The 27,359-nt window shown below is 50.1% G+C and overlaps 1 protein-coding gene across 1 annotated transcript in view; it reads right to left on the bottom strand.

Moving 5' to 3' along the window:
- Positions 1-27,359, bottom strand: part of ABHD1 (abhydrolase domain containing 1) — a 115,898-nt gene that overhangs the window by 21,049 nt on the left and 67,490 nt on the right. The window contains exon 8 of the mRNA XM_068278906.1: positions 16,415-16,580. Within this exon, the coding sequence (XP_068135007.1) occupies positions 16,415-16,580 (166 nt within the window). The remainder of the gene's footprint in view (positions 1-16,414; positions 16,581-27,359) is intronic.

Here is a 27,359-nt window from a genome sequence, read left to right as displayed (position 1 = left end):
TACATAGCGTAATAGTGGGAAGGTAGCTGTGTATAGAGGGAATAGCATGGTGCGTACATAGCGTAATAGTGGGAAGGTAGCTGTGTATAGAGGGAATAGCATGGTGCGTACATAGCGTAATAGTGGGAAGGTAGCTGTGTATAGAGGGAATAGCATGGTGCGTACATAGCGTAATAGTGGGAAGGTAGCTGTGTATAGAGGGAATAGCATGGTGCGTACATAGCGTAATAGTGGGAAGGTAGCTGTGTATAGAGGGAATAGCATGGTGCGTACATAGCGTAATAGTGGGAAGGTAGCTGTGTATAGAGGGAATAGCATGGTGCGTACATAGCGTAATAGTGGGAAGGTAGCTGTGTATAGAGGGAATAGCATGGTGCGTACATAGCGTAATAGTGGGAAGGTAGCTGTGTATAGAGGGAATAGCATGGTGCGTACATAGCGTAATAGTGGGAAGGTAGCTGTGTATAGAGGGAATAGCATGGTGCGTACATAGCGTAATAGTGGGAAGGTAGCTGTGTATAGAGGGAATAGCATGGTGCGTACATAGCGTAATAGTGGGAAGGTAGCTGTGTATAGAGGGAATAGCATGGTGCGTACATAGCGTAATAGTGGGAAGGTAGCTGTGTATAGAGGGAATAGCATGGTGCGTACATAGCGTAATAGTGGGAAGGTAGCTGTGTATAGAGGGAATAGCATGGTGCGTACATAGCGTAATAGTGGGAAGGTAGCTGTGTATAGAGGGAATAGCATGGTGCGTACATAGCGTAATAGTGGGAAGGTAGCTGTGTATAGAGGGAATAGCATGGTGCGTACATAGCGTAATAGTGGGAAGGTAGCTGTGTATAGAGGGAATAGCATGGTGCGTACATAGCGTAATAGTGGGAAGGTAGCTGTGTATAGAGGGAATAGCATGGTGCGTACATAGCGTAATAGTGGGAAGGTAGCTGTGTATAGAGGGAATAGCATGGTGCGTACATAGCGTAATAGTGGGAAGGTAGCTGTGTATAGAGGGAATAGCATGGTGCGTACATAGCGTAATAGTGGGAAGGTAGCTGTGTATAGAGGGAATAGCATGGTGCGTACATAGCGTAATAGTGGGAAGGTAGCTGTGTATAGAGGGAATAGCATGGTGCGTACATAGCGTAATAGTGGGAAGGTAGCTGTGTATAGAGGGAATAGCATGGTGCGTACATAGCGTAATAGTGGGAAGGTAGCTGTGTATAGAGGGAATAGCATGGTGCGTACATAGCGTAATAGTGGGAAGGTAGCTGTGTATAGAGGGAATAGCATGGTGCGTACATAGCGTAATAGTGGGAAGGTAGCTGTGTATAGAGGGAATAGCATGGTGCGTACATAGCGTAATAGTGGGAAGGTAGCTGTGTATAGAGGGAATAGCATGGTGCGTACATAGCGTAATAGTGGGAAGGTAGCTGTGTATAGAGGGAATAGCATGGTGCGTACATAGCGTAATAGTGGGAAGGTAGCTGTGTATAGAGGGAATAGCATGGTGCGTACATAGGCGTAATAGTGGGAAGGTAGCTGTGTATAGAGGGAATAGCATGGTGCGTACATAGCGTAATAGTGGGAAGGTAGCTGTGTATAGAGGGAATAGCATGGTGCGTACATAGCGTAATAGTGGGAAGGTAGCTGTGTATAGAGGGAATAGCATGGTGCGTACATAGCGTAATAGTGGGAAGGTAGCTGTGTATAGAGGGAATAGCATGGTGCGTACATAGCGTAATAGTGGGAAGGTAGCTGTGTATAGAGGGAATAGCATGGTGCGTACATAGCGTAATAGTGGGAAGGTAGCTGTGTATAGAGGGAATAGCATGGTGCGTACATAGCGTAATAGTGGGAAGGTAGCCTGTGTATAGAGGGAATAGCATGGTGCGTACATAGCGTAATAGTGGGAAGGTAGCTGTGTATAGAGGGAATAGCATGGTGCGTACATAGCGTAATAGTGGGAAGGTAGCCTTGTATAGAGGGAATAGCATGGTGCGTACATAGCGTAATAGTGGGAAGGTAGCTGTGTATAGAGGGAATAGCATGGTGCGTACATAGCGTAATAGTGGGAAGGTAGCTGTGTATAGAGGAATAGCATGGTGCGTACATAGCGTAATAGTGGGAAGGTAGCCTTGTATAGAGGGAATAGCATGGTGCGTACATAGCGTAATAGTGGGAAGGTAGCCTGTATAGAGGGAATAGATGGTGCGTACATAGCGTAATAGTGGGAAGGTAGCTGTGTATAGAGGGAATAGCATGGTGCGTACATAGCGTAATAGTGGGAAGGTAGCTGTGTATAGAGGGAATAGCATGGTGCGTACATAGCGTAATAGTGGGAAGGTAGCTGTGTATAGAGGGAATAGCATGGTGCGTACATAGCGTAATAGTGGGAAGGTAGCTGTGTATAGAGGGAATAGCATGGTGCGTACATAGCGTAATAGTGGGAAGGTAGCTGTGTATAGAGGGAATAGCATGGTGCGTACATAGCGTAATAGTGGGAAGGTAGCCTTGTATAGAGGGAATAGCATGGTGCGTACATAGCGTAATAGTGGGAAGGTAGCTGTGTATAGAGGGAATAGCATGGTGCGTACATAGCGTAATAGTGGGAAGGTAGCTGTGTATAGAGGGAATAGCATGGTGCGTACATAGCGTAATAGTGGGAAGGTAGCTGTGTTTAGAGGGAATAGCATGGTGCGTACATAGCGTAATAGTGGGAAGGTAGCTGTGTATAGAGGGAATAGCATGGTGCATACATAGCGTAATAGTGGGAAGGTAGCTGTGTATAGAGGGAATAGCATGGTGCATACATAGCGTAATAGTGGGAAGGTAGCTGTGTATAGAGGGAATAGCATGGTGCGTACATAGCGTAATAGTGGGAAGGTAGCTGTGTATAGAGGGAATAGCATGGTGCATACATAGCGTAATAGTGGGAAGGTAGCTGTGTATAGAGGGAATAGCATGGTGCGTACATAGCGTAATAGTGGGAAGGTAGCTGTGTATAGAGGGAATAGCATGGTGCGTACATAGCGTAATAGTGGGAAGGTAGCTGTGTATAGAGGGAATAGCATGGTGCGTACATAGCGTAATAGTGGGAAGGTAGCTGTGTATAGAGGGAATAGCATGGTGCGTACATAGCGTAATAGTGGGAAGGTAGCCTTGTATAGAGGGAATAGCATGGTGCGTACATAGCGTAATAGTGGGAAGGTAGCTGTGTATAGAGGGAATAGTATGGTGCGTACATAGCGTAATAGTGGGAAGGTAGCTGTGTATAGAGGGAATAGCATGGTGCGTACATAGCGTAATAGTGGGAAGGTAGCTGTGTATAGAGGGAATAGCATGGTGCGTACATAGCGTAATAGTGGGAAGGTAGCTGTGTATAGAGGGAATAGCATGGTGCGTACATAGCGTAATAGTGGGAAGGTAGCTGTGTATAGAGGGAATAGCATGGTGCGTACATAGCGTAATAGTGGGAAGGTAGCTGTGTATAGAGGGAATAGCATGGTGCGTACATAGCGTAATAGTGGGAAGGTAGCCTTGTATAGAGGGAATAGCATGGTGCGTACATAGCGTAATAGTGGGAAGGTAGCCTTGTATAGAGGGAATAGCATGGTGCGTACATAGCGTAATAGTGGGAAGGTAGCCTTGTATAGAGGGAATAGCATGGTGCGTACATAGCGTAATAGTGGGAAGGTAGCTGTGTATAGAGGGAATAGCATGGTGCGTACATAGCGTAATAGTGGGAAGGTAGCTGTGTATAGAGGGAATAGCATGGTGCGTACATAGCGTAATAGTGGGAAGGTAGCTGTGTATAGAGGGAATAGCATGGTGCGTACATAGCGTAATAGTGGGAAGGTAGCTGTGTATAGAGGGAATAGCATGGTGCGTACATAGCGTAATAGTGGGAAGGTAGCCTTGTATAGAGGGAATAGCATGGTGCGTACATAGCGTAATAGTGGGAAGGTAGCTGTGTATAGAGGGAATAGCATGGTGCGTACATAGCGTAATAGTGGGAAGGTAGCCTTGTATAGAGGGAATAGCATGGTGCGTACATAGCGTAATAGTGGGAAGGTAGCCTTGTATAGAGGGAATAGCATGGTGCGTACATAGCGTAATAGTGGGAAGGTAGCTGTGTATAGAGGGAATAGCATGGTGCGTACATAGCGTAATAGTGGGAAGGTAGCTGTGTATAGAGGGAATAGCATGGTGCGTACATAGCGTAATAGTGGCAAGGTAGCTGTGTATAGAGGGAATAGCATGGTGCGTACATAGCGTAATAGTGGGAAGGTAGCTGTGTATAGAGGGAATAGCATGGTGCGTACATAGCGTAATAGTGGGAAGGTAGCCTTGTATAGAGGGAATAGCATGGTGCGTACATAGCGTAATAGTGGGAAGGTAGCTGTGTATAGAGGGAATAGCATGGTGCGTACATAGCGTAATAGTGGGAAGGTAGCCTTGTATAGAGGGAATAGCATGGTGCGTACATAGCGTAATAGTGGGAAGGTAGCTGTGTATAGAGGGAATAGCATGGTGCGTACATAGCGTAATAGTGGGAAGGTAGCTGTGTATAGAGGGAATAGCATGGTGCGTACATAGCGTAATAGTGGGAAGGTAGCTGTGTATAGAGGGAATAGCATGGTGCGTACATAGCGTAATAGTGGGAAGGTAGCTGTGTATAGAGGGAATAGCATGGTGCGTACATAGCGTAATAGTGGGAAGGTAGCTGTGTATAGAGGGAATAGCATGGTGCGTACATAGCGTAATAGTGGGAAGGTAGCTGTGTATAGAGGGAATAGTATGGTGCGTACATAGCGTAATAGTGGGAAGGTAGCTGTGTATAGAGGGAATAGCATGGTGCGTACATAGCGTAATAGTGGGAAGGTAGCTGTGTATAGAGGGAATAGCATGGTGCGTACATAGCGTAATAGTGGGAAGGTAGCTGTGTATAGAGGGAATAGCATGGTGCGTACATAGCGTAATAGTGGGAAGGTAGCTGTGTATAGAGGGAATAGCATGGTGCGTACATAGCGTAATAGTGGGAAGGTAGCTGTGTATAGAGGGAATAGCATGGTGCGTACATAGCGTAATAGTGGGAAGGTAGCTGTGTATAGAGGGAATAGCATGGTGCGTACATAGCGTAATAGTGGGAAGGTAGCCTTGTATAGAGGGAATAGCATGGTGCGTACATAGCGTAATAGTGGGAAGGTAGCCTTGTATAGAGGGAATAGCATGGTGCGTACATAGCGTAATAGTGGGAAGATTAGCTGTGTATAGAGGGAATAGCATGGTGCGTACATAGCGTAATAGTGGGAAGGTAGCTGTGTATAGAGGGAATAGCATGGTGCGTACATAGCGTAATAGTGGGAAGGTAGCTGTGTATAAAGGGGAATAGCATGGTGCGTACATAGCGTAATAGTGGGAAGGTAGCCTTGTATAGAGGGAATAGCATGGTGCGTACATAGCGTAATAGTGGGAAGATTAGCTGTGTATAGAGGGAATAGTATGGTGCGTACATAGCGTAATAGTGGGAAGGTAGCTGTGTATAGAGGGAATAGCATGGTGCGTACATAGCGTAATAGTGGGAAGGTAGCTGTGTATAGAGGGAATAGCATGGTGCGTACATAGCGTAATAGTGGGAAGGTAGCTGTGTATAGAGGGAATAGCATGGTGCGTACATAGCGTAATAGTGGGAAGGTAGCTGTGTATAGAGGGAATAGCATGGTGCGTACATAGCGTAATAGTGGGAAGGTAGCTGTGTATAGAGGGAATAGCATGGTGCGTACATAGCGTAATAGTGGGAAGGTAGCTGTGTATAGAGGGAATAGCATGGTGCGTACATAGCGTAATAGTGGGAAGGTAGCTGTGTATAGAGGGAATAGCATGGTGCGTACATAGCGTAATAGTGGGAAGGTAGCCTTGTATAGAGGGAATAGCATGGTGCGTACATAGCGTAATAGTGGGAAGGTAGCTGTGTATAGAGGGAATAGCATGGTGCGTACATAGCGTAATAGTGGGAAGGTAGCTGTGTATAGAGGGAATAGCATGGTGCGTACATAGCGTAATAGTGGGAAGGTAGCCTTGTATAGAGGGAATAGCATGGTGCGTACATAGCGTAATAGTGGGAAGGTAGCCTTGTATAGAGGGAATAGCATGGTGCGTACATAGCGTAATAGTGGGAAGGTAGCCTTGTATAGAGGGAATAGCATGGTGCGTACATAGCGTAATAGTGGGAAGGTAGCTGTGTATAGAGGGAATAGCATGGTGCGTACATAGCGTAATAGTGGGAAGGTAGCCTTGTATAGAGGGAATAGCATGGTGCGTACATAGCGTAATAGTGGGAAGATTAGCTGTGTTTAGAGGGAATTGTGCTGCAGTTGTTAGTAAGCACATCTGCTGTTTATTCTTCAATGGAGTTCTTCTACTGCTTGGAATGGAACAGATGAGTTGTCTTCTAATTGCCGGTCTGCTCGTGGTGTATGGACTCTCATCCTGTCACATTGGTGGCGGCGTGTGGACAGATCTTCTAATTGCCGGTCTGCTCGTGGTGTATGGACCCTCATCCTGTCACATTGGTGGCAGCGTGTGGACAGATCCTCTAATTGCCGGTCTGCTCGTGGTGTATGGACCCTCATCCTGTCACATTGGTGGCAGCGTGTGGACAGATCCTCTAATTGCCGGTCTGCTCGTGGTGTATGGACCCTCATCCTGTCACATTGGTGGCAGCATGTGGACAGACCCTCTAATTGCTGACCTGCTCGTGGTGTATGGACCCTCATCCTGTCACATTGTTGGCAGCGTGTGGACAGATCTTCTAATTGCCGGGCTGCTCGTGGTGTACGGACCCTCATCCTGTCACATTGGTGGCAGCGTGTGGACAGATCTTGTGATTGCCGGTCTGCTCGTGGTGTATGGACCCTCATCCTGTCACATTGGTGGCGGCGTGTGGACAGATCTTCTAATTGCCGGTCTGCTCGTGGTGTATGGACCCTCATCCTGTCACATTGGTGGCGGCGTGTGGACAGATCTTGTGATTGCCGGTCTGCTCGTGGTGTATGGACCCTCATCCTGTCACATTGGTGGCGGCGTGTGGACAGATCTTGTGATTGCCGGTCTGCTCGTGATGTATGGACCCTCATCCTGTCACATTGGTGGCGGCGTGTGGACAGATCCTCTAATTGCCGGTCTGCTCGTGGTGTATGGACTCTCATCCTGTCACATTGGTGGCAGCGTGTGGACAGATCTTGTGATTGCCGGTCTGCTCGTGGTGTATGGACCCTCATCCTGTCACATTGGTGGCAGCGTGTGGACAGATCTTCTAATTGACGGTCTGCTCGTGGTGTATGGACCCTCATCCTGTCACATTGGTGGCAGCGTGTGGACAGATCCTCAAATTGCCGGTCTGCTCGTGGTGTATGGACCCTCATCCTGTCACATTGGTGGCAGCGTGTGGACAGATCCTCTAATTGCCGGTCTGCTCGTGGTGTATGGACCCTCATCCTGTCACATTGGTGGCAGCGTGTGGACAGATCCTCTAATTGCTGGTCTGCTCGTGGTGTATGGACCCTCATCCTGTCACATTGGTGGCAGCGTGTAGACAGATCTTCTAATTGCCGGTCTGCTCATGGTGTATGGACCCTCATCCTGTCACATTGGTGGCAGCGTGTGGACAGATCCTCTAATTGCTGGTCTGCTCGTGGTGTATGGACCCTCATCCTGTCACATTGGTGGCAGCGTGTAGACAGATCTTCTAATTGCCGGTCTGCTCATGGTGTATGGACCCTCATCCTGTCACATTGGTGGCAGCGTGTGGACAGATCCTCTAATTGCCGGTCTGCTCGTGGTGTATGGGCCCTCATCCTGTCACATTGGTGGCAGCGTGTGGACCGATCCTCTAATTGCTGGTCTGCTCGTGGTGTATGGACCCTCATCCTGTCACATTGGTGGCAGTGTGTGGACAGATCCTCTAATTGCTGGTCTGCTCGTGGTGTATGGACCCTCATCCAGTCACATTGGTGGCGGCGTGTGGACAGATCTTGTGATTGCCGGTCTGCTCGTGGTGTATGGACCCTCATCCTGTTACATTGGTGGCAGCGTGTGGACAGATCTGCTAATTGCCGGTCTGCTCGTGGTGTATGGACCCTAATCCTGTCACATTGGTGGCAGCGTGTGGACAGATCTTCTAATTGCCGGTCTGCTCGTGGTGTATGGATCCTTATCCTGTCACATTGGTGGCAGCGTGTGGACAGATCCTCTAATTGCTGGTCAGCTCGTGGTGTATGGACCCTCATCCTGTCACATTGGTGGCAGCGTGTGGACAGATCCTCTAATTGCCGGTCTGCTCGTGGTGTATGGACCCTCATCCTGTCACATTGGTGGCAGCGTGTGGACACATCCTCTAATTGCCGGTCTGCTCGTGGTGTATGGACCCTCATCCTGTCACATTGGTGGCAGCGTGTGGACACATCCTCTAATTGCCGGCATGCTCGTGGTGTATGGGCCCTCATCATGTCACATTGGTGGCAGCGTGTGGACAGATCCTCTAATTGCCGGTCCGCTCGTGGTGTATGGACCCTCATCCTGTCACATTGGTGGCAGTGTGTGGACAGATCCTCTAATTGCTGGTCTGCTCGTGGTGTATGGACCCTCATCCTGTCACATTGGTGGCAGCGTGTGGACAGATCCTCTAATTGCCGGTCTGCTCGTGGTGTAAGGGCCCTCATCCTGTCACATTGGTGGCAGCGTGTGGGCAGATCTTGTAATTGCCGGTCTGCTCATGGTGTATGGACCCTCATCCTGTCACATTGGTGGCAGCGTGTGGACAGATCCTCTAATTGCCGGTCTGCTCGTGGTGTATGGACCCTCATCCTGTCACATTGGTGGCAGCGTGTGGACAGATCCTCTAATTGCCGGCCTGCTCGTGGTGTATGGACCCTCATCCTGTCACATTGGTGGCAGTGTGTGGACAGATCTTCTAATTGCCGGCCTGCTCGTGGTGTATGGACCCTCATCCTGTCACATTGGTGGCAGCGTGTGGACAGATCCTCTAATTGCCGGCCTGCTCGTTGTGTATGGACCCTGATCCTGTCACATTGGTGGCAGCGTGTGGACAGATCCTCTAATTGCCGGCCTGCTCGTGGTGTATGGACCCTGATCCTGTCACATTGGTGGCAGCGTGTGGACAGATCCTCTAATTGGCAGTCTGCTCGTGGTGTATGGACCCTCATCCTGTCACATTGGTGGCAGCGTGTGGACACATCCTCTAATTGCCGGTCTGCTCGAGGTGTATGGACCCTCATCCTGTCACATTGGTGGCAGCGTGTGGACAGATCCTCTAATTGCCGGTCTGCTCGTGGTGTATGGACCCGCATCCTGTCACATTGGTGGCAGTGTGTGGACAGATCCTCTAATTGCTGGTCTGCTCGTGGTGTATGGACCCTCATCCTGTCACATTGGTGGCAGCGTGTGGACAGATCCTCTAATTGCCGGTCTGCTCGTGGTGTATGGACCCTTATCCTGTCACATTGGTGGCAGCGTGTGGACAGATCTTCTAATTGCCGGTCTGCTCGTTGTGTATGGACCCTCATCCTGTCACATTGGTGGCAGTGTGTGGACAGATCCTCTAATTGCCGGTCTGCTCGTGGTGTATGGACCCTCATCCTGTCACATTGGTGGCAGCGTGTGGACAGATCTTCTAATTGCCGGTCTGCTCGTGGTGTATGGACCCTCATCCTGTCACATTGGTGGCAGTGTGTGGACAGATCCTCTAATTGCTGGTCTGCTCGTGGTGTATGGACCCTCATCCTGTCACATTGGTGGCAGTGTGTGGACAGATCCTCTAATTGCCGGTCTGCTCGTGGTGTATGGACCCTCATCCTGTCACATTGGTGGCAGCGTGTGGACAGATCCTCTAATTGCCGGTCTGCTCGTGGTGTATGGACTCTCATCCTGTCACATTGGTGGCAGCGTGTGGACAGATCCTCTAATTGCCGGTCTGCTCGTGGTGTATGGACCCTCATCCTGTCACATTGGTGGCAGCGTGTGGACAGATCCTCTAATTGCCGGTCTGCTCGTGGTGTATGGACCCTCATCCTGTCACATTGGTGGCAGCGTGTGGACAGATCCTCTAATTGCCGGTCTGCTCGTGGTGTATGGACCCTCATCCTGTCACATTGGTGGCAGCGTGTGGACAGATCTTCTAATTGCCGGTCTGCTCGTTGTGTATGGACCCTCATCCAGTCACATTGGTGGCAGCGTGTGGACAGATCCTCTAATTGCCGGCCTGCTCGTGGTGTATGGACCCTCATCCTGTCACATTGGTGGCAGTGTGTGGACAGATCTTCTAATTGCCGGCCTGCTCGTGGTGTATGGACCCTCATCCTGTCACATTGGTGGCAGCGTGTGGACAGATCCTCTAATTGCCGGCCTGCTCGTTGTGTATGGACCCTGATCCTGTCACATTGGTGGCAGCGTGTGGACAGATCCTCTAATTGCCGGCCTGCTCGTGGTGTATGGACCCTGATCCTGTCACATTGGTGGCAGCGTGTGGACAGATCCTCTAATTGCCGGCCTGCTCGTGGTGTATGGACCCTCATCCTGTCACATTGGTGGCAGCGTGTGGACAGATCCTCTAATTGCCGGTCTGCTCGTGGTGTATGGACCCTCATCCTGTCACATTGGTGGCAGCATGTGGACAGATCCTCTAATTGCCGGTCTGCTCGTGGTGTATGGACCCTCATCCTGTCACATTGGTGGCAGCGTGCGGACAGATCTTCCAATTGCCGGCCTGCTCGTGGTGTATGGACCCTCATCCTGTCACATTGGTGGCAGCGTGTGGACAGATCCTCTAATTGCCGGTCTGCTCGTGGTGTATGGACCCTCATCCTGTCACATTGGTGGCAGCGTGTGGACACATCCTCTAATTGCCGGTCTGCTCGTGGTGTATGGACCCTCATCCTGTCACATTGGTGGCAGCGTGTGGACACATCCTCTAATTGCCGGCATGCTCGTGGTGTATGGGCCCTCATCATGTCACATTGGTGGCAGCGTGTGGACAGATCCTCTAATTGCCGGTCCGCTCGTGGTGTATGGACCCTCATCCTGTCACATTGGTGGCAGTGTGTGGACAGATCCTCTAATTGCTGGTCTGCTCGTGGTGTATGGACCCTCATCCTGTCACATTGGTGGCAGCGTGTGGACAGATCCTCTAATTGCCGGTCTGCTCGTGGTGTATGGGCCCTCATCCTGTCACATTGGTGGCAGCGTGTGGGCAGATCTTGTAATTGCCGGTCTGCTCATGGTGTATGGACCCTCATCCTGTCACATTGGTGGCAGCGTGTGGACAGATCCTCTAATTGCCGGTCTGCTCGTGGTGTATGGACCCTCATCCTGTCACATTGGTGGCAGCGTGTGGACAGATCCTCTAATTGCCGGCCTGCTCGTGGTGTATGGACCCTCATCCTGTCACATTGGTGGCAGTGTGTGGACAGATCTTCTAATTGCCGGCCTGCTCGTGGTGTATGGACCCTCATCCTGTCACATTGGTGGCAGCGTGTGGACAGATCCTCTAATTGCCGGCCTGCTCGTTGTGTATGGACCCTGATCCTGTCACATTGGTGGCAGCGTGTGGACAGATCCTCTAATTGCCGGCCTGCTCGTGGTGTATGGACCCTGATCCTGTCACATTGGTGGCAGCGTGTGGACAGATCCTCTAATTGGCAGTCTGCTCGTGGTGTATGGACCCTCATCCTGTCACATTGGTGGCAGCGTGTGGACACATCCTCTAATTGCCGGTCTGCTCGAGGTGTATGGACCCTCATCCTGTCACATTGGTGGCAGCGTGTGGACAGATCCTCTAATTGCCGGTCTGCTCGTGGTGTATGGACCCGCATCCTGTCACATTGGTGGCAGTGTGTGGACAGATCCTCTAATTGCTGGTCTGCTCGTGGTGTATGGACCCTCATCCTGTCACATTGGTGGCAGCGTGTGGACAGATCCTCTAATTGCCGGTCTGCTCGTGGTGTATGGACCCTCATCCTGTCACATTGGTGGCAGCGTGTGGACAGATCTTCTAATTGCCGGTCTGCTCGTTGTGTATGGACCCTCATCCTGTCACATTGGTGGCAGTGTGTGGACAGATCCTCTAATTGCCGGTCTGCTCGTGGTGTATGGACCCTCATCCTGTCACATTGGTGGCAGCGTGTGGACAGATCTTCTAATTGCCGGTCTGCTCGTGGTGTATGGACCCTCATCCTGTCACATTGGTGGCAGTGTGTGGACAGATCCTCTAATTGCTGGTCTGCTCGTGGTGTATGGACCCTCATCCTGTCACATTGGTGGCAGTGTGTGGACAGATCCTCTAATTGCCGGTCTGCTCGTGGTGTATGGACCCTCATCCTGTCACATTGGTGGCAGCGTGTGGACAGATCCTCTAATTGCCGGTCTGCTCGTGGTGTATGGACTCTCATCCTGTCACATTGGTGGCAGCGTGTGGACAGATCCTCTAATTGCCGGTCTGCTCGTGGTGTATGGACCCTCATCCTGTCACATTGGTGGCAGCGTGTGGACAGATCCTCTAATTGCCGGTCTGCTCGTGGTGTATGGACCCTCATCCTGTCACATTGGTGGCAGCGTGTGGACAGATCCTCTAATTGCCGGTCTGCTCGTGGTGTATGGACCCTCATCCTGTCACATTGGTGGCAGCGTGTGGACAGATCTTCTAATTGCCGGTCTGCTCGTTGTGTATGGACCCTCATCCAGTCACATTGGTGGCAGCGTGTGGACAGATCCTCTAATTGCCGGCCTGCTCGTGGTGTATGGACCCTCATCCTGTCACATTGGTGGCAGTGTGTGGACAGATCTTCTAATTGCCGGCCTGCTCGTGGTGTATGGACCCTCATCCTGTCACATTGGTGGCAGCGTGTGGACAGATCCTCTAATTGCCGGCCTGCTCGTTGTGTATGGACCCTGATCCTGTCACATTGGTGGCAGCGTGTGGACAGATCCTCTAATTGCCGGCCTGCTCGTGGTGTATGGACCCTGATCCTGTCACATTGGTGGCAGCGTGTGGACAGATCCTCTAATTGCCGGCCTGCTCGTGGTGTATGGACCCTCATCCTGTCACATTGGTGGCAGCGTGTGGACAGATCCTCTAATTGCCGGTCTGCTCGTGGTGTATGGACCCTCATCCTGTCACATTGGTGGCAGCATGTGGACAGATCCTCTAATTGCCGGTCTGCTCGTGGTGTATGGACCCTCATCCTGTCACATTGGTGGCAGCGTGCGGACAGATCTTCCAATTGCCGGCCTGCTCGTGGTGTATGGACCCTCATCCTGTCACATTGGTGGCAGCGTGTGGACAGATCCTCTAATTGCCGGTCTGCTCGTGGTGTATGGACCCTCATCCTGTCACATTGGTGGCAGCGTGTGGACAGAGGAAACTGGATTTTATGCATTTTGCTGGGACAGTTGTGAGTGGATTGTACTGTGTAATGATGTACGCAGTGTGATGGCAGACAGGACATGGAAACCATCTTCTATGACCTCATGTGGAATTTATTTTGATGACACGTTATGTCTGCTTTGTGCGTTATGCATTGTATTTTATTTGGAGAGAGCGCTGGACATTCGTCTGCTGTGCAATGAGTAAGCATTTGCATCTCTTGTGAAATCTGCCTACAATGACCTGTAAATGTAACACCTAGCCAGCGCCATTCAATAGCCCACTAGAAATTAGGCGGCAGGCAATTAGCCATTACATAGTTACATAGTTATTTTGGTTGAAAAAAGACATACGTCCATCGAGTTCAACCAGTATAAAGTACAACACCAGCCTGCTCCCTCACATATCCCTGTTGATCCAGAGGAAGGCGAAAAAACCCTTACAAGGCATGGTCCAATCAGCCCCCAAAGAGAAAAATCCCTTCCTGACTCCAGATGGCAGTCAGATAAAATCCCTGGATCAACATCATTAGGCATTACCTAGTAATTGTAGCCATGGATGTCTTTCAACGCAAGGATAGCATCTAAGCCCCCTTTAAATGCAGGTATAGTGTTTGCCATAACGACTTCCTGTGGCAATGCATTCCACATCTTAATCACTCTTACTGTAAAGAACCCTTTCCTAAATAAATGGTTAAAACGTTTTTCCTCCATGCGCAGATCATGTCCTCTAGTCCTTTGAGAAGGCCTAGGGACAAAAAGCTCATCCGCCAAGCTATTATATTGCCCTCTGATGTATTTATACATGTTAATTAGATCCCCTCTAAGGCGTCTTTTCTCTAGACTAAATAAACCCAGTTTATCTAACCTTTCTCGATAAGTGAGACCTTCCATCCCATGCATCAATTTTGTTGCTCAAGCTAGTGTAAGCTAGTGTCATGCAAGCACCTTGAGCAGAGTATGGCATGAGGAAGCAGTATGATCACATGAATGGAGCGATATATATATATAATTCAATAACTTACAAGCATTTCTACAAGAAATAGTTTTTCTAGCCTAGAGCTACAGTCTGGGCCATAAAATAGATGCTCACAGTATGGTAGGCGTATTTCCCCCGAGATATCGCTAAGTTAGGAATACCCTGGTCTATTGTCAGGACTGCGTATTCCTGCCCCAGAAATGAAGCCTTACACAGGGTAACCTTTATTTCTATTTTATTCCCTTTTATTTTATAAGCAAATGTCTTGCTGTGTGTCTTTGTCATTTTTACTTTTGTTTTGTAAATATTTTTGTATATATTTCCTTCTGCATTTGTTCCACTTTTTGGAATATTAAATCCTTATTTAATAAGTTGGGTTTAAAGAGACACTGAAGCGAAAAAAAAATATGATATAGTGAATTGGTTGTGTACTATGAATAATTACTAGAAGATTAGCAGCAAAGAAAATATTCTCATACTTTTATTTTAGGGTATATAGTGTTTTTTCTAACATTGCATCATTCTCTAATATGTGCAGATTACACAACACTCAGCATTCAAAATGAGTCTTTCAGAGCAGTCTGTGAAGTAATGATATCTCCTCTAGCAGAGGAAAAGTAAACAGTTCAATTACAGTTGAGATAATAAAAGTCAGATAACAGCCCTCTCCACGACTAACTTGGTCAGAGAGCTTAATGGCTTGTTTGCATAGAGATAACAACTGGAGTTTCTCAACTCTTCCTGTACTGGAAACAATTACACTGATGTATCTGATCTTAATGTTTTATTTCTTAGCTGTGCTACACATACAAATCATAATATCATTTTTTTTCCGCTTCAGTGTCTCTTTAACCAGAGAATTGTGCATCTCTTAGAGAGAGACTGCAGTGTATCTTGTTTCAGTTCAGTGTCTAAGTGTATGCTCAGGTTGTTCATTGCTACCCATGTGAGATTGCATTGTGTGTGGGGTGATCCGGTAGTTTTGGCCTAAAGCCCGTGGCTGACCCAAGGTACGTGACGCCAGCCTGAGCGCAGTGCATGAAATTGTCATACCTGCCATAGACAGGGACAGATCTCCTTCGGTACAGGAATCTGTGTGTGTATGGGATCTAGCAGTAGCGTCACAGGTGACTGCTAGTGGTGGCTGAGTCTTGCAGAGTGTGATTGAGGGCGACAGCCTTGTGTTAGCTTAAATAAGGTGGCTCCTCTGGATTTTGGTCAAACCCTGTCAGTACCCGTCTCTGCAGGCTTACTGCGGGGCTGGGTCCTGAGATACTGTACGGAGCAACATGCCGCGAGAGGAGCTCTTGCCGGTAGCCTCTCTATGGGAATAATGCTGTCTCAGGGGACTCATTCCTGAAGGTAAACAGAAGGATGAATTGGTACATTTTATATTGGACTAGCAGAGACTGGAAGTACTGAATCGGGTGGGTGGGAGGAACGGGTTCCCCAGAGAGAGATAGGAACCAGCTGTAGCACCTGGGCAATCCCTCACTAGTCTGGTGGAGGATATTTTCCAAAGGCGACTGGTTGTGTTGGGGAACAATCTTACAGTAGCAGAACAATGAGAACTTCTAAAACTAGTAAGAGAGGAATGTTGCACGAGGAAACAAGCACACAACAGAGGTCTGAGGAACAAGACGGTTTACTAAGAGTTGACCTCTGCAGCTTTCCCTGCATTTGTGGAGAGGAAAGAAGGAATTGAAGCACCTTTGAAATGATGTGTGAGGACCACCACGTTCCAGAGGAGGAATGGAGCAGAATTTTGGCTGATAAACTAACAGGGAGGGCTGCTGACACTTACAGAGGTCTCTCTTCTGAACTCAGCTGTGATTATCATGAAGGGAAACCAGCTCTGTTTGAGAGGTGTGCTATCACACCTGAAGCCCATCGTCCATCATTCCAATTTATGGCTAAGACCCATCAGGAGAGATATTTGGAATACGGTACAAAACTGAAACCTGTAGCGCCTTATTACTTGGGACAATTGAGACCTACCTTGTCCAGGAGAAAGGGGGTCATCTTCAGCATTGACACATAGTACCGGGGTCTGTACTTTACTCAGCTTGGTGCATGGACTTCCATGGCGGTAATAGTCATCACATGTCTCATAGCCAAACACAGGTGACGTGTATCTCTCATCAAACTCCCGTATGGAACGAGACTGCAGAGATGGAAACACTGAAAAGTCATAATGGGTCATCTGCCCCAGGTCATCCTTACTACATCCAAGTTCAATGTCCCGTGTTGCAACAGTGTGACCATTCTACCTTGGTTTCTGTGGTCTTCAGGAGGAGGGTCTCTACAACATCATCCTAGAACTTCCTTAGAACATACATGTCAAACTCTGGCTCGCAGTGCCATCCAGTTCCCACTTTGCATTATATTTGGCCTGCAAGCACCTGACCACTAAGGCTATATAAAATATACAGTATAAACTATGAAACCACATGGTTAAGGGAGAGGGGCCACTAGACACCAGGGATCTGTATAGGGAAGGGAGGCACAAGACACCGGGGAACTGTATTGAGTAGGGTGGACCACTAGACACAAGGGAACTGTATAGAGGAGGGCGCTTAACCAACCATCCAGCAGGGTCAGAGCAGGAACGAGGCTACTCGACCTCAAACAGCCAGTATCCAAGTAAGTGATGTTCCGCATCATATGCTATGATTAAGAACCATTGTGTGTTCTAAACATGTTAGCAGGCATGTCGTGCCATGTTTTACTGCCTCAATAAATATTATTAACTGCTGGACTATTGAGCAGAACATGACTTACTTGGATACACACCAGGGACACTGTCGTCTTCTGCTGCCTGGATCCTCAGCTACAGATCCCGGTAATCCAGGCAGTCGGGACGTAGTGCGCACGTGTGGCATAGCCATGCACACCCCATCGCGTTCCCATTGGCAGGAGCGTTCTGTGCCTGCTCAGCTTTAGCAGAGGATCCAGGAGCTGGTGGAGGACGGTGAGGGACCGATCAGTCTGAAGATGGCTGGAGGAAGACCCAGGGATGTATACATTTCTTCTTTACTTTCATCTCAGGTACACTATAATGTTAATGCGTGAGTGTAATCCCACTTTAACGCTTCTAGTAGAGAGAAGTCCTTCTGAGAGGTACAGTCTAGAGAGGGTTCCCTGGTCACACTTCTAGTACAGAGAAGTCCTCCTAGGGGGTACAGTCTAGAGAGGGTTCCCTGGTCACACTTCTAGTACAGAGAAGTCCTCCTGGAAGGTACAGTCTAGAGAGTGTTCCCTGGTCACACTTCTAGTACAGAGAAGTCCTCCTGGGAGGTACAGTCTAGAGAGGGTTCCCTGGTCACACTTCTAGTACAGAGATGTCGTCCTGGGGGGTACATTCTAGAGAGTGTTCCCTGGTCACACCTCTAGTACAGAGAAGTCCTCCTGAGAGGTGAAGTCTAGAGAAGGTTCCCTGGTCACACTTCTAGTACAGAGACGTCCTCCTGGGGGTACAGTCTAGAGAGGGCTCCCTGGTCACACTTCTAGTACAGAGAAGTCTTCCTGGGAGGTACAGTCTAGAGAGGGTTCCCTGGTCACACGTCTAGTACAGAGAAGTCCTCCTGGGGGGTACAGTCTAGAGAGGGTTCCCTGGTCACACTTCTAGTAGAGAGAAGTCCTCCTGAGAGGTACAGTCTAGAGAGGGTTCCCTGGTCACACTTCTAGTACAGAGAAGTCCTTCTGAGAGGTGCAGTCTAGAGAAGGTTCCCTGGTCACACGTCTAGTACTGAGAAGTCCTAGTACAGAGACGTCTTCCTGGGAGGTACAGTCTAGAGAGGGTTCCCTGGTCACACCTCTAGTACAGAGAAGTCTTCCTGGGGGTACAGTCTAGAGAGGGTTCCCTGGTCACACTTCTAGTGTACAAAGAAGTCCTTCTGGGAGGTACAGTCTAGAGAGGTTCCCTGGTCACACTTCTAGTACAGAGAAGTCCTCCTGGGAGATACAGCCTAGAGAGGGTTCCCTGGTCACACTTCTAGTACAGAGAAGTCTTCCTGGGGGTACAGTCTAGAGAGGGTTCCCTGGTCACACTTCTAGTACAGAGAAGTCCTCCTAGGAGGTACAGTCTAGAGATGATTCCCTGGTCACACTTCAAGTACAGAGAAGTCCTCCTGGAAGGTACAGTCTAGAGAGGGTTCCCTGGTCACACTTCTAGTACAGAGATGTCCTCCTGGGGGGTACATTCTAGAGAGTGTTCCCTGGTCACACTTCTAGTACAGAAAAGTCCTCCTGAGAGGTGCAGTCTAGAGAGGGTTCCCTGGTCACACCTCTAGTACAGAGAAGTATTCCTGGCAGGTACAGTCTAGAAAGGGTTCCCTGTTCACACTTCTAGTACAGAGAAGTCCTCCTGGGAGATACAGTCTAGAGAGGGTTTCCTGGTCACACTTCTAGTACAGAGAAGTCCTCCTGGGAGGTACAGTCCAGAGAGGGTTCCCTGGTCACACTTCTAGTACAGAGAAGTCCTCCTGGGGGTACTGTCTAGAGACGGTTCCCTGGTCACACTTCTAGTACAGAGAAGTCCCCCTGGGGGGTACAGTCTAGAGAGGGTTCCCTGATCACACTTCTAGTACAGAGAAGCCCTCCTGGGGGGTACAGTTTAGAGAGGGGTCCCTGGTCACAATTCTAGTACAGAGAAGTCTTCCTGGGAGGTACAGTCTAGAAAGGGTTCCCTGTTCACACTTCTAGTACAGAGAAGTCCCCCTGGGGGGTACAGTCTAGAGAGGGTTCCCTGATCACACTTCTAGTACAGAGAAGCCCTCCTGGGAGGTACAGTCTAGAGAGGGTTCCCTGGTCACACTTCTAGTACTGAGAAGACCTGGGGGGTACAGTCTAGAGAGGGTTCCCTGCTCACACTTCTAGGACACAGAAGTCCTCCTAGAAGATACAGGCTAGAGAGGGATCCCTGGGCACACTTCTAGTACAGAGAAGTCCTCCTGAGAGGTACAGTCTAGAGAAGGTTCCCTTGTAACACTTCTAGTACAGAAAAGTCCTCCTGGGGGGGGGGGGAGGAGGTACAGTCTAGAGAGGGTTCCCTGGTCACACTTCTACTAGAGAGAAGTACTCCTGAGAGGTACAGTCTAGAGAGGGTCCCCTGGTCACACTTCTAGTACAGATAAGTCCTCCTGGGAGGTGCAGTCTAGAGAGGGTTCCCTGGTCACACTTCTAGTACAGAGAAGTCCTCCTGGGAGGTACAGTCTAGAGAGGGTTCCCTGGTCACACTTCTAGTACAGAGAAGTCCTCCTGGGAGGTGCAGTCTAGAGAGGGTTCCCTGGTCACACTTCTAGTACAGAGAAGTCCTCCTGGGAGGTACAGTCTAGATAAGGTTCCCTGGTCACACTTCTAGTACAGAGAAGTCCTCCTGGGAGGTGCAGTCTAGAGAGGGTTACCTGGTCACACTTCTAGTACAGAGAAGTCCTCCTGGGAGGTACAGTCTAGAGAGGGTTCCCTGGCCACACTTCTAGTACAGAGAAGTCCTCCTGGGAGGTACAGTCTAGAGAGGGTTCCCTGGTCACACTTCTAGTACAGAGAAGTCCTCCTGGGAGGTGCAGTCTAGAGAGGGTTACCTGGTCACACTTCTAGTACAGAGAAGTCCTCCTGGGAGATACAGTCTAGAGAGGGTTCCCTGGCCACACTTCTAGTACAGAGAAGTCCTCCTGGGGGTACAGTCTAGAGAGGGTTCCCTGGTCACACTTCTAGTACAAAGAAGTCCTCCTGGAAGGTACAGTCTAGAGAGGTTTCCCTGGTCACACTTCTAGTACAGAGAAGTCTTCCTGTGGGTACAGTCTAGAGATGGTTCCCTGGTCACACTTCTAGTACAGAGAAGTATTCCTGGGAGGTACAGTCTAGAGAGGGTTCCCTGTTCACACTTCTAGTACAGAGAAGTCCTCCTGGGAGGTACAGTCTAGAGAGGATTCCCTGGTCACACCTCTAGTACAGAGAAGTCCTCCTGGGAGGTACAGTCTAGAGAGGTTCCCTGGTCACACTTCTAGTACAGAGAAGTCCTCCTGGGAGGTACAGTCTAGAGAGGGTTCCCTGGTCACACTTCTAGTACAGAGAAGTCCTCCTGGGAGGTACAGTCTAGAGAGGGTTCCCTGGGCACACTTCTAGTACAGAGAAGTGCTCCTGGGAGGTGCAGTCTAGAGAAGGTTCCCTGGTCACACCTCTAGTACAGAGAAGTCCTCCTGGGGGGTACAGTCTAGAGAGGGTTCCCTGGTCACACCTCTGGTACAGAGAAGTCCTCCTGGGAGGTGCAGTCTAGAGAGGGTTCCCTGGTCACACCTCTAGTACAGAGAAGTATTCCTGGGAGGTACAGTCTACAAAGGGTTCCCTGTTCACACTTCTAGTACAGAGAAGTCCTCCTGGGAGATACAGTCTAGAGAGGGTTCACTGGTCACACTTCTAGTACAGAGAAGTCCTCCTGGGAGGTACAGTCTAGAGAGGGTTCCCTGGTCACACTTCTAGTACAGAGAAGTCCTCCTGGGAGATACAGTCTAGAGAGGGTTCACTGGTCACACTTCTAGTACAGAGAAGTCCTCCTGGGAGGTACAGTCTAGAGAGGGTTCCCTGGGCACACTTCTAGTACAAAGAAGTCCTCCAAGGGGGTACAGTCTAGAGAGGGTTCCCTGGTCACACTTCTAGTACAGAGAAGTCCCCCTGGGGGGTACAGTTTACAGAGTGTTCCCTGGTCACACTTCTAGTACAGAGAAGTCCTCCTGGGGGGTACAGTCTAGAAAGGGTTCCCTGATCACACTTCTAGTAGAGAGAAGTCCTCCTGGGAGGTACAGTCTAGAGAGGGTTCCCTGGTCACACTTCTAGTACAGAGAAGTCCTCCTAGGGGGTACAGTCTAGAGAGGGTTCCCTGGTCACACTTCTAGTACAGAGAAGTCCTCCTGGGAGGTGCAGTCTAGAGAGGGTTCCATGGTCACACCTCTAGTACAGAGAAGTCTTCCTGGGAGGTACAGTCTAGAAAGGGTTCCCTGTTCACACTTCTAGTACAGAGAAGTCCTCCTGGGAGATACAGTCTAGAGAGGGTTCCCTGGTCACACTTCTAGTACAGAGAAGTCCTCCTGGGAGGTACAGTCTAGAGAGGGTTCCCTGGTCACACTTCTAGTACAGAGAAGTCCTCCTGGGAGGTACAGTCTAGAGAGGGTTCCCTGTTCACACTTCTAGTACAGAGAAGTCCTCCTGGGAGATACAGTCTAGAGAGGGTTCCCTGGCCACACTTCTAGTACAGAGAAGTCCTCCTGCGAGGTGCAGTCTAGAGAGGGTTCCCTGGTCACACCTCTAGTACAGAGAAGTCCTCCTGGGAGGTACAGTCTAGAGAGGGTTCCCTGGCCACACTTCTAGTACAGAGAAGTCCCCCTGGAAGGTTCAGTCTAGAGAGGGTTCCCTGGTCACACTTCTAGTACAGAGAAGTCCTCCTGGGGGTTAATATTATTAACTGCTGGACTATTGAGCAGAACATGACTTACTTGGATACACACCAGGGACACTGTCGTCCTCTGCTGCCTGGATCCTCAGCTACAGATCCCGGTAATCCAGGCAGTCGGGACGTAGTGCGCACGTGTGGCATAGCCATGCACACCCCATCGCGTTCCCATTGGCAGGAGCGTTCTGTGCCTGCTCAGCTTTAGCAGAGGATCCAGGAGCTGGTGGAGGACGGTGAGGGACCGATCAGTCTGAAGATGGCTGGAGGAAGACCCAGGGATGTATACATTTCTTCTTTACTTTCATCTCAGGTACACTATAATGTTAATGCGGGAGTGTAATCCCACTTTAACGCTTCTAGTAGAGAGAAGTCCTTCTGAGAGGTACAGTCTAGAGAGGGTTCCCTGGTCACACTTCTAGTACAGAGAAGTCCTCCTGGGAGGTACAGTCTAGAGAGGGTTCCCTGGTCACACTTCTAGTACAGAGAAGTCCTCCTAGGGGGTACAGTCTAGAGAGCGTTCCCTGGGCCCACTTCTAGTACAGAGAAGTTCTCCTGGGAGGTGCAGTCTAGAGAGGGTTCCCTGGTCACACTTCTAGTACAGAGAAGTCCTCCTAGGGGGTACAGTCTAGAGAGGGTTCCCTGGTCACACTTCTAGTACAGAGAAGTATTCCTGGGAGGTACAGTCTAGAGAGGGTTCCCTGTTCACACTTCTAGTACAGAGAAGTCCTCCTGGGAGGTACAGTCTAGAGAGGATTCCCTGGTCACACCTCTAGTACAGAGAAGTCCTCCTGGGAGGTACAGTCTAGAGAGGTTCCCTGGTCACACTTCTAGTACAGAGAAGTCCTCCTGGGAGGTACAGTCTAGAGAGGGTTCCCTGGTCACACTTCTAGTACAGAGAAGTCCTCCTGGGAGGTACAGTCTAGAGAGGGTTCCCTGGGCACACTTCTAGTACAGAGAAGTGCTCCTGGGAGGTGCAGTCTAGAGAAGGTTCCCTGGTCACACCTCTAGTACAGAGAAGTCCTCCTGGGGGGTACAGTCTAGAGAGGGTTCCCTGGTCACACCTCTGGTACAGAGAAGTCCTCCTGGGAGGTGCAGTGTAGAGAGGGTTCCCTGGTCACACCTCTAGTACAGAGAAGTATTCCTGGGAGGTACAGTCTACAAAGGGTTCCCTGTTCACACTTCTAGTACAGAGAAGTCCTCCTGGGAGATACAGTCTAGAGAGGGTTCACTGGTCACACTTCTAGTACAGAGAAGTCCTCCTGGGAGGTACAGTCTAGAGAGGGTTCCCTGGTCACACTTCTAGTACAGAGAAGTCCTCCTGGGGGTACTGTCTAGAGAGGGTTCCCTGGTCACACTTCTAGTACAGAGAAGTCCCCCTGGGGGGTACAGTTTACAGAGTGTTCCCTGGTCACACTTCTAGTACAGAGAAGTCCTCCTGGGGGGTACAGTCTAGAAAGGGTTCCCTGATCACACTTCTAGTACAGAGAAGTCCTCCTAGGAGGTACAGTCTAGAGATGATTCCCTGGTCACACTTCAAGTACAGAGAAGTCCTCCTGGAAGGTACAGTCTAGAGAGGGTTCCCTGGTCACACTTCTAGTACAGAGATGTCCTCCTGGGGGGTACATTCTAGAGAGTGTTCCCTGGTCACACTTCTAGTACAGAAAAGTCCTCCTGAGAGGTGCAGTCTAGAGAGGGTTCCCTGGTCACACCTCTAGTACAGAGAAGTATTCCTGGCAGGTACAGTCTAGAAAGGGTTCCCTGTTCACACTTCTAGTACAGAGAAGTCCTCCTGGGAGATACAGTCTAGAGAGGGTTTCCTGGTCACACTTCTAGTACAGAGAAGTCCTCCTGGGAGGTACAGTCCAGAGAGGGTTCCCTGGTCACACTTCTAGTACAGAGAAGTCCTCCTGGGGGTACTGTCTAGAGACGGTTCCCTGGTCACACTTCTAGTACAGAGAAGTCCCCCTGGGGGGTACAGTCTAGAGAGGGTTCCCTGATCACACTTCTAGTACAGAGAAGCCCTCCTGGGGGGTACAGTTTAGAGAGGGGTCCCTGGTCACAATTCTAGTACAGAGAAGTCTTCCTGGGAGGTACAGTCTAGAAAGGGTTCCCTGTTCACACTTCTAGTACAGAGAAGTCCCCCTGGGGGGTACAGTCTAGAGAGGGTTCCCTGATCACACTTCTAGTACAGAGAAGCCCTCCTGGGAGGTACAGTCTAGAGAGGGTTCCCTGGTCACACTTCTAGTACTGAGAAGACCTGGGGGGTACAGTCTAGAGAGGGTTCCCTGCTCACACTTCTAGGACACAGAAGTCCTCCTAGAAGATACAGGCTAGAGAGGGATCCCTGGGCACACTTCTAGTACAGAGAAGTCCTCCTGAGAGGTACAGTCTAGAGAAGGTTCCCTTGTAACACTTCTAGTACAGATAAGTCCTCCTGGGAGGTGCAGTCTAGAGAGGGTTCCCTGGTCACACTTCTAGTACAGAGAAGTCCTCCTGGGAGGTACAGTCTAGAGAGGGTTCCCTGGTCACACTTCTAGTACAGAGAAGTCCTCCTGGGAGGTGCAGTCTAGAGAGGGTTCCCTGGTCACACTTCTAGTACAGAGAAGTCCTCCTGGGAGGTACAGTCTAGATAAGGTTCCCTGGTCACACTTCTAGTACAGAGAAGTCCTCCTGGGAGGTGCAGTCTAGAGAGGGTTACCTGGTCACACTTCTAGTACAGAGAAGTCCTCCTGGGAGATACAGTCTAGAGAGGGTTCCCTGGCCACACTTCTAGTACAGAGAAGTCCTCCTGGGAGGTACAGTCTAGAGAGGGTTCCCTGGTCACACTTCTAGTACAGAGAAGTCCTCCTGGGAGGTGCAGTCTAGAGAGGGTTACCTGGTCACACTTCTAGTACAGAGAAGTCCTCCTGGGAGATACAGTCTAGAGAGGGTTCCCTGGCCACACTTCTAGTACAGAGAAGTCCTCCTGGGGGTACAGTCTAGAGAGGGTTCCCTGGTCACACTTCTAGTACAAAGAAGTCCTCCTGGAAGGTACAGTCTAGAGAGGTTTCCCTGGTCACACTTCTAGTACAGAGAAGTCTTCCTGTGGGTACAGTCTAGAGATGGTTCCCTGGTCACACTTCTAGTACAGAGAAGTATTCCTGGGAGGTACAGTCTAGAGAGGGTTCCCTGTTCACACTTCTAGTACAGAGAAGTCCTCCTGGGAGGTACAGTCTAGAGAGGATTCCCTGGTCACACCTCTAGTACAGAAAAGTCCTCCTGGGAGGTACAGTCTAGAGAGGTTCCCTGGTCACACTTCTAGTACAGAGAAGTCCTCCTGGGAGGTACAGTCTAGAGAGGGTTCCCTGGTCACACTTCTAGTACAGAGAAGTCCTCCTGGGAGGTACAGTCTAGAGAGGGTTCCCTGGGCACACTTCTAGTACAGAGAAGTGCTCCTGGGAGGTGCAGTCTAGAGAAGGTTCCCTGGTCACACCTCTAGTACAGAGAAGTCCTCCTGGGGGGTACAGTCTAGAGAGGGTTCCCTGGTCACACCTCTGGTACAGAGAAGTCCTCCTGGGAGGTGCAGTCTAGAGAGGGTTCCCTGGTCACACCTCTAGTACAGAGAAGTATTCCTGGGAGGTACAGTCTACAAAGGGTTCCCTGTTCACACTTCTAGTACAGAGAAGTCCTCCTGGGAGATACAGTCTAGAGAGGGTTCACTGGTCACACTTCTAGTACAGAGAAGTCCTCCTGGGAGGTACAGTCTAGAGAGGGTTCCCTGGTCACACTTCTAGTACAGAGAAGTCCTCCTGGGAGATACAGTCTAGAGAGGGTTCACTGGTCACACTTCTAGTACAGAGAAGTCCTCCTGGGAGGTACAGTCTAGAGAGGGTTCCCTGGGCACACTTCTAGTACAAAGAAGTCCTCCAAGGGGGTACAGTCTAGAGAGGGTTCCCTGGTCACACTTCTAGTACAGAGAAGTCCCCCTGGGGGGTACAGTTTACAGAGTGTTCCCTGGTCACACTTCTAGTACAGAGAAGTCCTCCTGGGGGGTACAGTCTAGAAAGGGTTCCCTGATCACACTTCTAGTAGAGAGAAGTCCTCCTGGGAGGTACAGTCTAGAGAGGGTTCCCTGGTCACACTTCTAGTACAGAGAAGTCCTCCTAGGGGGTACAGTCTAGAGAGGGTTCCCTGGTCACACTTCTAGTACAGAGAAGTCCTCCTGGGAGGTGCAGTCTAGAGAGGGTTCCATGGTCACACCTCTAGTACAGAGAAGTCTTCCTGGGAGGTACAGTCTAGAAAGGGTTCCCTGTTCACACTTCTAGTACAGAGAAGTCCTCCTGGGAGATACAGTCTAGAGAGGGTTCCCTGGTCACACTTCTAGTACAGAGAAGTCCTCCTGGGAGGTACAGTCTAGAGAGGGTTCCCTGGTCACACTTCTAGTACAGAGAAGTCCTCCTGGGAGGTACAGTCTAGAGAGGGTTCCCTGTTCACACTTCTAGTACAGAGAAGTCCTCCTGGGAGATACAGTCTAGAGAGGGTTCCCTGGCCACACTTCTAGTACAGAGAAGTCCTCCTGCGAGGTGCAGTCTAGAGAGGGTTCCCTGGTCACACCTCTAGTACAGAGAAGTCCTCCTGGGAGGTACAGTCTAGAGAGGGTTCCCTGGCCACACTTCTAGTACAGAGAAGTCCCCCTGGAAGGTTCAGTCTAGAGAGGGTTCCCTGGTCACACTTCTAGTACAGAGAAGTCCTCCTGGGGGTTAATATTATTAACTGCTGGACTATTGAGCAGAACATGACTTACTTGGATACACACCAGGGACACTGTCGTCCTCTGCTGCCTGGATCCTCAGCTACAGATCCCGGTAATCCAGGCAGTCGGGACGTAGTGCGCACGTGTGGCATAGCCATGCACACCCCATCGCGTTCCCATTGGCAGGAGCGTTCTGTGCCTGCTCAGCTTTAGCAGAGGATCCAGGAGCTGGTGGAGGACGGTGAGGGACCGATCAGTCTGAAGATGGCTGGAGGAAGACCCAGGGATGTATACATTTCTTCTTTACTTTCATCTCAGGTACACTATAATGTTAATGCGTGAGTGTAATCCCACTTTAACGCTTCTAGTAGAGAGAAGTCCTTCTGAGAGGTACAGTCTAGAGAGGGTTCCCTGGTCACACTTCTAGTACAGAGAAGTCCTCCTGGGAGGTACAGTCTAGAGAGGGTTCCCTGGTCACACTTCTAGTACAGAGAAGTCCTCCTAGGGGGTACAGTCTAGAGAGCGTTCCCTGGGCCCACTTCTAGTACAGAGAAGTTCTCCTGGGAGGTGCAGTCTAGAGAGGGTTCCCTGGTCACACTTCTAGTACAGAGAAGTCCTCCTAGGGGGTACAGTCTAGAGAGGGTTCCCTGGTCACACTTCTAGTACAGAGAAGTATTCCTGGGAGGTACAGTCTAGAGAGGGTTCCCTGTTCACACTTCTAGTACAGAGAAGTCCTCCTGGGAGGTACAGTCTAGAGAGGATTC

This window comes from Hyperolius riggenbachi, chromosome 4 (genome assembly GCF_040937935.1).
Source record: "Hyperolius riggenbachi isolate aHypRig1 chromosome 4, aHypRig1.pri, whole genome shotgun sequence".
Taxonomy (NCBI): Eukaryota; Metazoa; Chordata; class Amphibia; order Anura; family Hyperoliidae; genus Hyperolius; species Hyperolius riggenbachi.
Note: the sequence above shows the minus strand (reverse complement) of the source record. Positions and strands in the feature narration are given on the sequence as shown.